This window comes from Sminthopsis crassicaudata, chromosome 2, assembly GCF_048593235.1.
Source record: "Sminthopsis crassicaudata isolate SCR6 chromosome 2, ASM4859323v1, whole genome shotgun sequence".
In the NCBI taxonomy this organism is placed as follows: Eukaryota; Metazoa; Chordata; class Mammalia; order Dasyuromorphia; family Dasyuridae; genus Sminthopsis; species Sminthopsis crassicaudata.
Window position 1 is genome coordinate 166,900,877 of NC_133618.1, and position 17,045 is coordinate 166,917,921.

The 17,045-nt window shown below is 32.8% G+C and overlaps 1 protein-coding gene across 1 annotated transcript in view; it reads right to left on the reverse strand.

The window, feature by feature from the left end:
• SPTLC3 (serine palmitoyltransferase long chain base subunit 3) overlaps window positions 1–17,045 on the reverse strand; it is a 185,327-nt gene that overhangs the window by 133,078 nt on the left and 35,204 nt on the right. The window contains exon 2 of the mRNA XM_074287852.1: window positions 11,593–11,778. Within this exon, the coding sequence (XP_074143953.1) occupies window positions 11,593–11,778 (186 nt within the window). The remainder of the gene's footprint in view (window positions 1–11,592; window positions 11,779–17,045) is intronic.

A 17,045-nucleotide genomic window follows, 5' to 3' on the forward strand; every position in this document is an offset into this window, starting at 1 on the left:
AGGGAGTGATTTGGGGGGTCTATAGACAATAACTACAAGCATTCTCATTGGATGGTAAATATGAATAGTGTGAACCTCATAGAAGAAGAAAAGATTTAAGATGAAGGGAAGATTGTTGATTATGGAACAGGAATTTCAGAAGATAATATATTCTTAGTCTTGTACATGATAGACTTTAATAAATATTTGTGAATTTGAATTGAATATAAGAATCGGGATAGCTTATCTCACACAACAGCTTATCATACAATTATTATAAATTAGTAATTAGTAGTAAATAAATATTATCATCTTAGAAATTGTATATTGCAGGGCCAAAAGCAAGAGGAAATTTCTTCCTTTCTTCCTATAATAATTATAATACAGGAAAAAAGTAAAATAAGAAAATAAAAGAAATATAAAATACTCTTTGAGATCAGAAGTAGGAAAGAATATTTCCATCTGGGATGGGGAATGATCAGTGAAGACTTTTTGAAGAAGATAGGATTTGGGCAGAACCTTAAAGGTCGGGCAAGATTTCAAAAGTTGGAGTTAGGGGTGGAGTGAGAAGTAAAACAACATTCCAGACACATGGGAACAATACCAGCAAGCTATTAAGACTGCATTAAGTGTGTGCAAAGCTATGATAAATCCAACCTACCTGACAGTACTGTTTTTAGAATGAAATTATGGGAAGTTAAACTAGAAAATTTAGGAGGTATCAGTTTTCCAATGGATTCTAATTCTGGAAAGGGAATTGGATTTCAATAAAAGGGAGGGAGCTACTTAAGTGTTTTGAGAAATATCATGTTCAGATGTGCACACAAGGAAGATTAAATTGACTGACATGTGAAATATAGATGGGAGGGAAGACAGTGAATAGAGGAGACCTGAGTTAGAAGATAGTAATGAGAACTGTCTAAGAATAGTGACAGTGGAAATGGGAAGGATGTGTCCCTGGTACATAAGGCATGGGTTGGTATGCTGGAATACCCTGGAAAAGATTATGGCCTTTTTCCTGAGGAAAGAAGGTTTCTTAGTAAGATAAGAAGTTTAAAAGGGAAATGTTCTTTTTGGTTATGGTTTTGTTCTTGTTGATGAATTGTTTCAGTCATCTCTGACTCTTCTTGACCTCATTTGTGTTTTCCCGGCAAAGATACTGGAGTAGTTTGCCATTTCCTACTCTAGTTTATCTTACAGATCAGGAACAAAGATAGATAGAGTTAAGTGGCTTGCCCATTGGTCACATAGCTAACAAGTGTCCAAGGTCAGATTTGAATTCATAAAGATGGGTATTCCTGATTCCAAATCTAGCATTGTATCTGCTATGTCCTCCCCCCCCTTTTTTTTAAAGGGTTGTTAAATACGCCTAACAGGGGCAGCTAGAAGTATGCAGTGAATAGAGTACCAGACCTGGAGTCAGGAAGATTTATCTCCCTGAGTACAAATCTGACTTCAGATATTTATTAATCGTGTGGTCCTGTGCAAGTTACTTAAACTTGTTTGCCTCATTTTCTTCATCTTTAAAAAGGAGCTAGAGATGGAAATGGCAAACCCACTCTGGTATCTTTGGAAAGAAAACTCCAAATGGGGTCGTGAAAAGTTGGACATGATTGAAAAAATGAAAAAAAATATTCCTAGCAGTAATTTTTATGGGAGCAAAGAACTGTAAATTTAAGTAGGCATTCTTTGGGGGATGGTTAAACATTGTGATATTTGAATGTAATAGGAACATTACTGTGCCACAAGAAATAATAATTATAAAGAATTTAGAGAATTATTGTTCTTAATTTAGAGAAGAGAATTAGAATAATTTTGTAGTTATTACATAATATAATTTATATTTATTCAGATAATAATAATATTATTAACTCAGAGAATTAAGATATAGGACATGCTCTAGACATAAAGTAAAAAAATCCCAAGTAAACAAAACCTGGTGCTGCATAAATATAGTAATAAAGCTTTGCAACAGAATAGAGTTAAGAAAATGAATCCCCCCCCGTTTTTTTTTTTTTACAAAGATGGGAATGGAACATTATAAATACTATCAGAAGGTGGTTAGTTTTATGAAACTATTTTTTATTTTTCTCTTTAAATCTTTGTAATAAAGGATGGCTTGCTGAATAGGAGAAAAGGGGAGGGATGTATTCAGAAACATAATGTGAAAACAAAAGATATCAATAAAAATTAGATAATTATAAAAATAATTTTAGGAAAGTTTAATAACATTTGTAAGAAGAAGGAAAAGAGGGAGATATTGACGATTTCTTGTTAGAGAGAACATGAATGATCCAATAAAGTCTTGGAGGAGAAGGAAGTGAGAGGAAATGGAATAATATACACAAGTATAAGAGTTAGTCTTAGAATAGGTTTTCTTCTGATATAGTATGGAAGAAGAAGAGAGAATGAGTAAATGCACTGAAAAACTCTTGGAGAATAGTAATTTACTTTTTCTTTCTCTTGTTTCACTCATTTAGTTTCTACAGAGTAGGAGGAAGTGAAATCATCTGTTGTGAATATAGAGGGACTGATAGTTTGAGAAGAAAGTCAGTTAAATGTAGATGATCAATGAGTAGAAGAATTTGATAATATTCCATTAAGGTTATAGTACAAATATTTAGTGAAGGGAAATAGATCAGTTTTTAGCGTTACTCCAGAAAAATACAGTAGCCCAGGAATGGTAGGGAAAAATCATAAAATGGAGATTAATCTCAGTTGATGATTATAAGGTTAAAGAAGTAGGAACAAAATGTTTGAAGGGGGCAGATATTTAGAATTCCAGTTTGTAACTGGCCTTTTCTTCTTGTTATTCAGAGCCTGTGTAGAACAACTCACCTATTACTTTAATGGTTCTTGTACATTATCATCACCATTCAGTATTTACTGAGGGAAGACTTACTATCTATAGTTATCAGATGATATATTGTGAGGTAGTAAATACACTAAGACTAAAGGAATGCTGGGTTTGGAGTCAAGGAACCTGGGTTTCAACCCTGGCTCTGACCCTAATTCCCAGAGGGAATTTGACCAAATACCTTAACTCTGCTTTAATAACTTAATTTTTAAAATAAGTTATTATGGCCAGCTTAATTATTCCATTATATATTTAATAAATTGGAAACTTAGTCTCAAATAGATTAATTTCCAAATGTGGGCATAGCTATTAAATGACAAAATGAAGAGGCAAAGGTCTTCTTACTTTACAATGACTCTAAGTTATAATTGAAACTTCATAGAGCCTATAATATGTTTTATTTGTGTCTTTCCTCTTCTTTTCTTCCTTATCTCAGTTGTATGGAACAAAAAAGCAAGAGAAATAAAATCCATAATAACAAATATTCATAGTTCAATAGAACAAATTTTATCATTGGCCATGTTCAAAAACATGTATCTCATTCTGTTTTTTGAAGTCCACTGCTTCTTTGCCAGGAGGTAGATAGTGTGCCTTATTCTAGGTGGTAACTAATATTGATTAGAGTTCTTTAGGCTTTCTAAGTTATTTAAAGAAAAATAAAAATATTTTTATATTGTATAGATTGCTCTCTCAGTTTTGGTTGTTTCATTCTACATCAGTTGATAAAGGTCTTCCCAGTTTCCTCTAAAAGGGTCTATTTTATCTTGCTGTGGAGAAAAAAAATCCCTCACCTTTATACACTATTTGTTTAGCTATCCCCCAATAGGCGGGCAGTCTATTAATTTCCAGAGTGTTTTTTTTAATCATAAGAAAAAATTGATTATAAAAATTGTACATATGGTTCCTTTCCTATTTCTTTCATTTCTTTAGGGCTTATGTTTAGAAATAGGCAACTGGGTGATGTAGTGGATAGAATACCAAGCCTAGAGTCAGGAAGTCCCAAAATCCAACTTTAAACCTTAGTAGTTGTGTAACTCTAAGCAATTATTTTTCTCTTTAAATCTTTGGATCTCAGTTTGCCTCAATTTCCTTATCTGTACAGTGGGGATAGGAATAGAATCTACTTCCCAGTTTGCTGTAGATTAAATGGGTTTATAATTGTAAAGCTCTTAGCATAGTTTCTGGCACAAAGTAAATACTATATAGATGTTAACTGTTATTTTTTATTAGTAGTATTACTGGATTAAAGGATATATACAGTTTAGTGACTTTTAAAGCATAGTCCCAAATTGCCATCTAGAATATATGAACCACTTCATAACTACACCAACAGTGCAAATAGTACATTGCTGAAACTTCTCCAATAATTATTTCCCTTTTTTTGTCATTATCATTCTGATATGTGTGATTTAGAACCCGAGAGTTGGTTTAATAATCTACCTTCATCCAAACATTAGTAATTGGAGTATTTTTGGTCACATTTTTTGATTGCTTACATTTTTTTCCTTTGAAAACGGACATCAATTGAAACTATATCCACTCATATGAAAGAGTGTTCCAAATCGCTACTGATCAGAGAAATGCAAATTAAGACAACTCTGAGATACCACTACACACCTGTCAGATTGGCTAAGATGACAGGAACAAATAATGATGAATGTTGGAGGGGATGTGGGAAAACTGGGACACTAATACATTGCTGGTGGAGTTGTGAAAGAATCCAGACATTCTGGAGAGCAATTTGGAACTATGCCCCAAAAGTTATCAAACTGTGCATACCCTTTGATCCAGTATTGCTGCTATTGGGCTTATATCCCAAAGAAATACTGAGAAGGGGAAAGGGACCTGTATGTGCCAAGATGTTTGTGGCAGCTCTTTTTGTAGTAGCTAGAAACTAGAAGATGAATGGATGTCCATCAATTGGAGAATGGTTGGGTAAATTATGGTACATGAATGTTATGGAATATTATTGCTCTGTAAGAAATGACTAGCAGGAGGAATACAGAGAGGAGATAAATGAATTGTACATTCAACTACCAAAAATTAAACCAACTAGAAAACAAATTAAAAATTCCCAAATAAACATTAAATTAGAAACCCTAAAAATCAAAGGAACAGTTAAAAAAATTGGTAGTAAAAAACAAACATTGAACTAATAAAATCAGGACTTTGTTTTATTAAAAAAATTCAAATTAAAATAAGCCATTGGTTAATTTGATTAAAAAACAACAAAACCAAATTAACAATATCAGAAATAAAATGGTGAATTAAATCACTAATAACTTTATAGTACTTCCTAAGGCAAACCAAGCCTCTGAACAGAATCTTATGTAATAAAACTACTCTCCAGCTCAAGAGAGATTGGAAGGACTTCAAGGAAGTCTCATTGAAGTGAAAGGGGTGCTCAGCCCAGCTCAGAAAGTATCTGGGAAAGCCAGTGAAAGGGTCTTAATTAATACAGATCAGTACCTGTGTGGTACTGGCCCACTAGCAGAGCAGACTGGTGGGGCAGCCTCCAGTTCCAATGCAGAAGACAAATTGCTTGCTTAGGAAACCAGGTTGTTTCCTGAAGAGAGCAGGTAGGGCTTTCTGTGAGCAAGACACCAAAAATAAGGGGTTCCTGTGCTCACTCAGAGCTTCACAAGTGACAACACTCTCTATTCCTCAGGTGCAGAGCTTAACCATAAAAGTCACAAAATAGGGGGAAAAAAGAAAATGAGCAATAAATAGAACAACCTTAATCATAGGAAGCTACTATAGTGACAGAAAAGAACAAAACACCAACTCAGATGAGGTCAAAAGTGTGGAAATCTCAAAGGGTGATATGAATTGGTCTCAAGCCCAAAGAGGCTTCTTGGAAACACTAATAAAAAATTTTAAAAGGCAAATAAGAGAGGTAGAAGAAAAATTGTGAAAAGAAATAAGAGGTATGCAAGAGACAGTCAATAGCTTGGAAAAAGATGGATAAAAGTTGACTGAAAAAACCAATTCCTGAAAAAAACTAAATGCTAACTCAAAAAAAGCTAAATGCAAAAAAACAATCTACTGAAGAAAATGGCACTTTGAAAAGTAGAATTAATTAAATGGAAAAAGAAATATAAAAGCAAACTGAAGAAAATCACATATCAAAAACTAGAGTCAGGCAAATAGAAGGTCATATATCTATATTCTAGAAATAGATGGGAAAATACTCATTTAAAGAGTCCATCAATCACCTTTGGAAGGAGATCCTACAGGGAAAACTGCAAGGAACATTGTTGTGAAACTTCAAAACTACAATCTCAAGTAAAATATACTGCAAACTGCCAGACAAAAACAATCCAAATATCAAGGAGAAATAGTCAGGATTACCCAGAATCTTGCAGCTTCTACAATAAAGAATTGGAGGGTTTAGAATACTATATTCCAGAAGGCAAAGGACCTGAGATTATAACCAAGAATTAATTACCCAGGGAGACTCAGCATCATCTTTAAAGGAAGGTGATGGATCTTCAATGAAGTAAGAGACTTTCAATCATTTCTATTGAGAAAACCAAGAACTAAAAAGAAAATTTAATCTATAAACACAAGGTTCATCCTTACATCTACTCTCTTGGCATGCCATCCAAAACCTTAAAGAAGAAATTAAGCCAGTTACAGGAAGAAATAGACAATAAAATTATACTGGGGGAGGCACCTCAATTCCCCCCTCTTAGAATGAGATAAATTTAACCACAAAATAAACAAAAAAGAAACCAGGGAAGGTAATATAATTTTAGAAAACTTAGATATAATAGACATCTGGAGAAATTTGAATAGGGACAGTTTTCTCAACAGTATATAACAGAAAAATTTACCATGTATTAAGGCACAAAAAATCCTCCAAATGCAGAAAGATAGAAATGGTAAATGTTCCCTTTTTATACCACAATGTTATTAAAAATAACCTTCAATAAAGGGCCATTGAAAGATAGACTAAAAGCCAATTGGAAATTAAATAATCTAATTCTAAACAATGAGTAGGTCAAAAAAATAAATCATAGAAACAATGAATAGTTTCACCTAAGAGTATGACAATAATGAAACAACATATCAAAACCTATAAAATGCAGCCAAAGAAGTTCTTAGGGCACATTTTATATCTCTAAAAAGTTATGTGAATAAAATATAGAAAGAGGAGATTAATGTATTGGGCATGCAACTAAAAAAGCTAGAAAAAGAACAAATTAAAACCCTGAATTCAATACCAGATCAGAAATTCTGAAACTCAAAGGCAAGATAAATAAGTTTAAAACTAAGAAAAATATTGAATTAATTATCAAAACTAAGAGTTGGTTTTGTGAAAAAAAATAACAAAATAGATAAACTTTTGGTTAATTTAATTAGAAAAAGAAAAGAAAAAACCCAAATTACTAGCATCAAAAATGAAAATAATTATCTTACTACTAACGAAGAAGAAATCAAAGTAAGAATTAGGAGTTATTTTGCCCAATTATATGCCAACAGTTCTGATAACCTAATTGAAATGGATACTTATTTACAAAAATATAAATTGCCCAGATTAACAGAAGAGGAAATAAATTACTTAAATAGTCCCAGTTTAATAAAAGAAATTATTGAACAAGTCATCAATTAATTCCCTTAGAAAAAAATTTTCAGGGTCAGATGGAATTACAAATAAATTCTACCCAAAATTTAGAGAATAATTAATTCGAATGCCATGTAAACTATTTGGAAAAATAAGTAAAGAAGTCCTGCCAATTTCCTTCTAAGACAAAAATATGGTACTGACACCTAAACCAGGAAGAGTCAAAACAGAGAAAGAAAATTATAGGACAATCTTCTTAATGAATATTGATGTAAAAAATTTATTTTAAAAAAAAATTATTATAGATTTTCATTTACAAGATAGATGCATGGGTAATTTTTTAAAATTCATTTTTCCAAATTATCCCCTCCCTCCCTCCACTCCCTCCTCCCAATGACAGGTAATCCCATACATTTTACATGTGTTACAATATAACCTAGATACAATATATGTGTGTAAATACCATTTTCTTGTTGCACATTAATTATTAGCTTCCGAAGGTATAAGTAACCTGGGTAGATAGACAGTAGTGCTAACAATTTACATTCACTTCCCAGTGTTCCTTCTCTGGGTGTAGTTATTTCTGTCCATCATTGATCAACTGGAAGTGAATTGGATCTTCTTTATGTTGAAGATTTCCACTTCCACCAGAATACATCCTCATACAGTATTGTTGAAGTGTATAGTGATCTTCTGGTTCTGCTCATTTCACTCAGCAACAGTTGATTTAAGTCTCTCCAAGCCTCTCTGTATTCCTCCTGCTGGTCATTTCTTACAGAGCAATAATATTCCATAACCTTCATATACCACAATTTACCCAACCATTCTCCAATTGATGGACATCCATTCAACTTCCAGTTTCTAGCTACAACAAAAAGAGCTGCCACAAACATTTTGGCACATACAGGTCTCTTTCCGCTCTTTAGTATTTCTTTGGGATATAATCCCAATAACAGCAATGCTGGGTCAAAGGGTATGCACAGTTTGATAACTTTGGGGGCATAGTTCCAAATTGCTCTCCAGAATGGCTGGATTCTTTCACAACTCCACCAACAATGTATCAGTGTCCCAGTTTTCCCACATCCCCTCCAACATTCATCATTATTTGTTCCTGTCATCTTAGCCAATCTGACAGGTGTGTAGTGGTATCTCAGAGTTGTCTTAATTTGATGCATGGGTAATTTTTTAGCATTGACCCTGGTAAAACCTTCTGTTCCAACTTTTCCCCTCCTTCCCCCTCACCCAAGATGTCAGGTAGACCAATACATATTAAATATGTTAAACACAATATATGTATCCATATGCAAAAAAATTTAAATAAAATATTAGTAAACAGATTATACCAACTTATTTGTAAGATAATACACTATTACCAAGTGGGATTTATACCAGGACCAATTCAGAATCAGGAAAACTATTACCATAATTAATCATATCAGTAACAAAACTTAACAGAAATCATCTGATAATCTCAATTTATGCAGAAAAATACTTTTTACAAAATACTATGCCCATTCCTATTAAAACCACAAGAGAGCACAGGAATAAAGGGAATTTTCCTTAAAATGATAAACAGTATCTATCTAAAACCATTAGCAAGCATGATTTGCAGTGGGGAGAAGATAGATGCCTTCCCAGTAAAATTAAGGGTGAAACAAGAATACCTATTATCACAATTACTATTCAATATTGGGCTAGAAATGTTAGTTTTAGCAATAAGAAGAGAAAAAGAAATTAAAGGAATTAGAATAGGCAATGAGGAAATAAAATAATCACTCTTTGCAAATGATATGATGCTATGTTTAGAGAATCCTGGAGAATCATTCAGAAACCTACTTGAAACATTAGTTTTAGCAAAGTTGCAGGATATAAAATAAATCACAAATCATCAGCATTTACATATATTATTGACAAAGCTCAGCAGCAAAAGATAGAGAAATTCCATCTAAAATAACTGTAGATGAAATAAAATATTTGGCGTCTATCTGCTAAGACAAACGCAGGAACTATATTAACACAATTACAAAACACTTTTCTCACAAATAAAGTCAGATCTAAACAAATGGAAAAATATCAGTTGCTCTTGGGGAAGCTGAGCTAATATAATAAAAATGACAATTCTATCTAAATTGTTCTACTTGTTCAGTGCCATACCAATCAAAATACTAAAAATAAATTATAGAGCTAAAATAATAATAATAATAATAATAATAATAATAATAATAATAATAATAATAATAAAATTCTTCTGGGATAACATATGCTCAATAATATCAAGAGAATTCCTAGAAAAAATACAAAGGATGGGGGTTAGCAGTACTCATCAAAACTATTTGTTACTGGCTAAAAAATAGGTTAGATCAGTGGAATAGGTTAGATACACATGGCACAGTAATCTATGACACAATAATCTAGTATTTGATAAACATCAAAACTCCAGCTTCTGAGATAAGAAATTACTATTTGACAAAAATTGCTGGGAAAACTTGAAAAAATATGTCAGAAAATCCATCTAGATCTACATGTCAACTTCCATATTAAAATAAGGTCAAAATGGGCACATGATTTGGACATAAAGAGTGATACCATAAGCCAATTAGAAGGACAAGGGATAGTTTATGTATCAGACCTTTGGAGAAGGGAGGAATTTATGATCAAAGAAGAATTCGAGAACATTATGAAATACAAAATGGACAACATTTATCACGTTACATTAAAAAGTGTTTACATAAACAAAGCCAACACAAACAAGATTAAAAGGGAAGCACAAAGCTGGGAAAATTTTTTTACAGCTTGTGTTTCCAATAAATCCTAATTTCCAAAATATATAAAGAATTGTGTCAAATTTTTAAGACTAAAAATCATTCCCTAATTGTTAAATTGTCAAGGGATATGAACAGACAGTTTTCAGATGAAGAAATGAAAACATCAATAGTCATATGAAAAAAATGATCTAAATCACTATTAATTGAGAAATGTAAATTAAAACAACTATGAGGTACCATCTCATACTTCTCAGATTGACTAAGATGACAGGAAGAGATAATGATAAATTTTGGAATGAATGTGGTAAAACTGTGGACACTAATGCATTGCTGGTTGAGTTGTGAAATGATTCAACCATTCTGGAGAGCAATTTGGAACTATGTCCAAAGCCTATCAAACTGTGCATACCCTTTGATCCAGTAGTGTTTCTCCTTGGTCTGTGCCTCAAGGAAACCATAAAAGAGGGAAAAGGACTCATATGTGCAAAAAATTTTTATATCAACTCCTTTTGTGGTACAAAGAATTGGAAAATCATTTAGATGACCATCAATTAGGGAATGGCTGGATAAGTTATGGTATATGAAAATAATGGAATATTATTGTTCTATAAAAAATGATGAACAATCTGGTTTTAGAAAGACCTGGAAAGATTTGCATTAAGTGATGCTGATTCTGCTTATTTTGAGCAGAATTAGAAGGATCAAGAATGCATTGTACATGTAACAGCAGTATTGTGCGATGATCAACTATGAAAAACTTGGTTCTCAGCAGTTCAGTGATCCAAGGCAAATTCAATAAAGTTTGGAAGGAAATGCCATCCACCTCCAGAGAGAGAACTATAGACATTGAATGTAAATCAACACATGCTATGTTCACTTTTTTTCTTTTCTCTACTTTTTTTTTCTCTCTTGTAGTTTATCCCTAAAAACAAAAATGTTTTTTAAATGAATATACATGCATGACCAGAAAACAATTAATAAAAAAGTATAGAGATACAAAGTACCTTAAAGTTAAGTTATTAATAGTTGCTACCAACTCCAAGGGTGGATTTGGTGAAGGAGAGAAAGAAACTTGAAGGAATTTCTAGATAAAGATGAGTAAACTGAGGCATAAAAGGGAAGTACAATGTCAGAGGTGGTGAATGCCAGGACCAGAATTTGAATGTGCCAAAGATGTGAATTCTGAGCTAGAGAATTGAGTTATCACCTTGTAATTCTAACACTAGCCTGAGCCACAGGAAAGGAAATTAGATAATAAAGGATTTGGACTTTAACACCTGGCTATTCTTGTGGTGATTACTCCTCTAAAATGAAGGCTGCTCCAGAGACCTCCAGAAAACCAACCAAGAACATTACAATATATAAAGAAAAAATATGTACAAGTATAAAGATTAAGGGAAGCTGGGTAAAATATTCATACATACTTTTTGCTCTTTTCGTTCTACAGCCATGTTGCATTTTTCTATTCCATGATTTCTCAAAAAATCTCGGAAGTAGCCAAATAATGTTCCAATTCCATAACCCAGGTAAGTTAAAATAGCAACAACCATTGGTACTTCTTCAAAAGATTCAACAAATGGCTTATTGTAGACATGTGGCTTTCCATTTTGCTGAAAATATAAAAGAAAATCTCAGGTTAATACAGACCAGCATCATTTGTTCACATCTGTCCTAGAAAGCTGTGCTAATGATTTTCAATCCAGGTTTCTAAGTCTTCAGATGGGGACAGTCGTGTGCTTCAGTGTAGCCCTAAGGGCATACAGAAACACTACACTGGCTTCAGTACATACAACAACCCTAAGACTCTGGCTCAGTACCAGATAAGCTGCCAGACCCCTATGGCCTGCAGTCATTCCTATCCCCTTAGCACTACAGCACCAGACATGAGTCCTCTGTGGACATCAGGGCAGTATTAATATACTGCGAGAAAAACAGTTAGGGCTTGCAATCTCTGGCATAAGAAGCACAAAATGGTGTCATTTTCCCAGGGAGCATAGCTCAAATTTAAAAGAAAACAAAAAAGAAAAAAAAAGCAAAAAAAAAAAAAAAAAAAAAAACAGGAAAAAAAATAACCTGGCCATAGAAATTTATTATGGTGACAAAGAAGATCAAGAAACAAACCCAAAGTTAACAATGTCAAAATATCTATAGGCAAAACTCCAAAGAAAAATGGGAAGTAATAATGACTTTATATGACATCAAGAATCAATCAAACAAATTCAAAAGAATGAAAAAATAAAAGAAAATGTAAAATAACTCATTGGAGAAAAACTGATCTAAAAATAGATCCAGTTAGAATTTCTGAACTACCAGAAAACCATAATCAAAAGGAGAATCTGGACAACATCATTCAAGAAATTATCAAAGAAAAGTGCACTGTTATTTTGGTTGCAGAGAACAAAATAGACATTGAAAGAATCCAGTGATCACTTCAGGAAAGAGATCCCAAAAAGAAAATCCAGAGACCATTACAGTCAAAAGATGAAATATTCCAAGTAGCCAGAAAACAACAAATCATCTATTGGGGAGCTACAATCAAGATTACACAAGACTTAGCAGTTGCAGCATTAAAGGATCAGAGATCAGGGAACATATTATTCTGGAAGGCAAAGGAGATAGGACTACAACCAAGAATCACCTAGTTGGTTAGACTAAGCATAATACATCAAAGGAAAAGTGGTCATCCAATGAAATAGAAGAATTTCAAGCTTTCATAAGGTAAAGGCCATAATTCAATAAAAATTTTAATCTATAATATCAAGACTCAAGAGAAACCTAAAAAAGTGAAAAGGGAAAAGAAAATATAAGGGATTCAATGGAGCTGAACTATTTACATCTCTAAATGAAAAGATGATACTTTCAATTCTTAAAAATTGTACCACTAATAGTATATCAAAAGGAAGATACATAGACAGAGGGCATGGATATAAATGGATGGGATGAGAAAATACACTGGTTTCAGAAGGAAGGGAGAGGCGGAAGTAAATTATTCCATACAGAGGCACAAAAAGCCAATTACAGTGAAGGTAAAATGGGAGGGTGGGTGATAGTCTCATCAGTATTGACTCAGAGAAGAAATGGACATAAAATCTATCTTACCTTATAAGGAAGTAGAAATAAAGGAGATTAAGTAAAGGTGGGATGAGGGAAGACTGAGAGAAGAGATAGCAGACTGGTGCAGGTGGTGGAATCAAAACACTGATGAAGGAAAGGGTGAAAAGGAAGAGAGGATAAAATGGAAGAAAATAGGATGTAGGGAAACACAGTATTCATAACTGTGATTGTGAATGGAATGATATCTTCCATAAAACAGACATGGATAGTAGAGTGCATAAAAAATAGATTTCTACATGTTGCTTATAAGAAACTCACTTGAAGTAGGGACATATACACAGAGTAAAAATGTAAGGGACTGGAGCAGAATCTCAGAATCTATTATGCTTCAGCTGAAGTTGAAAAAACAAAAACAAAAACAAAAACAAACAAACAAAAAAAAAACAGAGGCAGCAATCCTGATCTCAGGCAAAGCAAAAGCAAAAAGTAGACTTAGTAAAAGAGATTAGGAAGGAAACTATATCTGGCTGAAAGTTTTCATAAAATAAACAGTAAAGTAATATCAATATTAACCATGTATGCACCAAGTATGGTATAGCATCCAAATTCTTAAAGAAGTTCAGTGAATTACAGTTTCATCACTAAACAAGAGAGAGCATTACAAAATGTAAAAAAGGTCATTTTGATTATATTAAAAAAAAACTTTTGCACAAATAAAACCAGTGCAATCAAGATTAGAAGAAAAACAGAAAGCTAGGAGACAATTTTTACAGCAAGTGTCTCTGATAAAGACATCTTAAATATATAGAGAACTGAATTTATAAGAATATAAGCAATTCCAATAGCCAGTTTTCCAATGAGGAAATCAAAGCTATCTATAGTTACTTGAAGATGTTGTCTAAATCAGTTTTGATTAGAGAAATGCATATTGAACTCTGAAGTGCCACCTCATAAATACTAGATTGGTTAAAATGACAAAAAAGGAAAAATGATGAATATTGGAGAGGATGTGGAAAAATTGGAATCCTAATGCATTGTTGGGACAGTTTTGAACTGATCCAACCACAGTGCCATTTGAAACTGTGTCCATAGGGCAACCAAACTCTGAATACCCCTTAATCTAGCAATACTATTATTGAATCTGTATCTCAAAGAGACCATAAAAAAGGACATACATGGACAAAAATATTTATAGCAGTCCTTTTTGTGGTGGTGACATATTGAGAACTGGGAGAATGCACATCAATTGGGGAATGGCTGAACAAGTTGTAATATACATGAATATAATGGAATAGTATTATACAATTACAAATGATTGACAAGGAGATCTCAGAAAAACTTGGAAGGACTTGTGCAAACTGATGCAAAATAAAATAAGTATAACAAGGAAAACATTGTATGATAATCAATTATGAATGACTCAGCTTTTCTCAGCAATACAATCAAGATAAATAAGTACAAAAGACTCACAAAGGAAAATGCTGTCCATGTCCAGATAAAGAACTGATGGATTTTGAATGCAGATTGAAGCACACTTTTCCCTCTATTCTTTTTCATGTTTTTCTTTTCCTTGCGATCTATTTATTCTTTCACAATTATGACTAACATGGAATAATAGTATAGTATAATTTGTCAAATGGCCTACCATTTTTGGAAGGAGGAGAGAGGCTGAAAAAATTTGAACTCAAAATCTTGTAAAAATGAATGATAAAAATTGCCTTGACTTATAACGGGGGAAAATAAAATACTATTAAAAAAACAAAGTATACTCTCAAGGTAAGTAAACTTATCCACAAGATTCAAAACTTCTCCATTTGCTGAGACCAATGGTTCTGTGCACAGATGGTAAAGAGTTAGCTGAAAGAGAACTTCTGTTCTTGATATTGATTGTCAAGCTAAAATTAGCACAAGTGGCAGAGAAAGTTCCATAGTCTGTTGCATCTCAGCCTCAGTAAGGATACCTCATGTGACAAGATTTTGGGAGACAATGGACAAGAGTGCTGTAGGACAAATAAACATTGTAACTTGCATCACTGAGGGATTTTCCAAAATAATTAGTTCATGCAACCATTTTAGGATGTTATGATTTTTTTGAGTGAAATAAATATGATTGAATGTACTTCATTATTTTTGAAAATCTTGATTTAACCATCTGATAGAGATGAGTGATGGAAGATGAACAATTATAAACATATTTCTGGACATATCTAATGTATGGATTTATTTTGCTTGGCTATTTTTAATTTAGAGAGAATATTTAGTGGGAGCAGGAGAGAGGGAAAATAATAACATCATATTAAATATTAGGTTAATGTCTTTAACCTTCCTATCCCCAGCTCTTAGCACAATACCTGACACACAGTAGATATTTAATAAATTCTTAACTTGATATGTTACATAAAATATACTTGATATGTACATAAAATAAGAAAAGAAAGAAATGTAAAAATTAAAAAACAAGAACAGAAAGGAATATGAGTTTATCTCTTCTTTTTGGTTCAGATAGAGTGAAGCTATAAAATGCTTGGCTACTCTCTAATTAAAATTATTCACATACAGTTCATTTATATGAAATATTAAATTCCTTCCTCTTCTTTCTGATTTTTTTGTATTGTATTCTACTTCAAATCATGAAAAGAAAACAAAGTTACATCCAGGCTTTTTATTTCTTTTTATTTAATGTCCTCTCTGAAGATAGTACTTTTCTGATCCTTTTGTTTTCCCCCCATTAAATTGTAATCACTTTATCATTGTTCAGCCCCTTTCAATTGTTCCCCAAAAGTTATTTTAAAATTTCCTTTAACATATGTTTACATTTCAGAGTTCTATTCAATTGTGATCCTCTTTTTCAAAAAATGCTTGCAAATTCTTTATTCTAATAAGCATCCATTATTAAATTTAAAAAAATTTTTAAGCAACAAAAAACAACATTTCCATTTACATAACAGAATACTGAAAGAAGATTCCACATTCATACTACCCTGGTGTGTGTGTGTGTGTGTGTGTGTGTGTGTGTGTGTGTGTGTGTGTGTGTATGCATGTGTGCTTGTGGCTCACAGCTCTGCCATGATTCCCAGTACAGTGACCTAGGGGATAGGAAGTGGGGATGAGGTAGGGAAGGCGAGAATGATTTTATTCCCAATTTCTGTCCTGACAACCCTGAGTCCATATTTGGATACAAGTTTCTGATTATTGGAGCTTGAACTCTTTTAAGTCTACTTTTCAAGCTCTTCATTTGCTTTGTCTATTTTCAGGAACTTGTGTTGACTTCCTTGCCAAGGTTGAATTGGGAAAGGCTTATCTTGGTTTCACAATCTTTAACTTTGAAACAATAATAGGATTTTACATGGAAATGCAGACAATTGGAGTAGAAGGATTGAAGCTTAGGCAAGGTTAAAATTTGAAATCAGTCATGAAGAGATTTCAGTGGCTAACTTTTTTCATCTTTCCTTGAATAAAAATTCCATCTACAATACACTGGACAACTGGTCATTCAACTTTTGCTTAAACTTCACTAGTGAGGAATTCACTACCTCCCAATGGAATCCTTTCTAGTGTTTGCTGACTCACTTAGTTCTTAAGAATTGGAAAAATTTCCCTTAACATAAATAAATTTGCTTCTCTCTTCTTTTGTTTCTCATTTTTCCTAGTTCTGACCTCATGAACTAAACAGAAGCCTGATCCCACACCCACTGTAGCTCTTCAAATATTGAAAATCCCTATCATATCATCTAGATTCATTTGTGCTATTATTTAATTCACAATAGGCTTATATTTTTTTGATAATTAAGATTTCACTAACTTTTATTTGATCATCAGTACA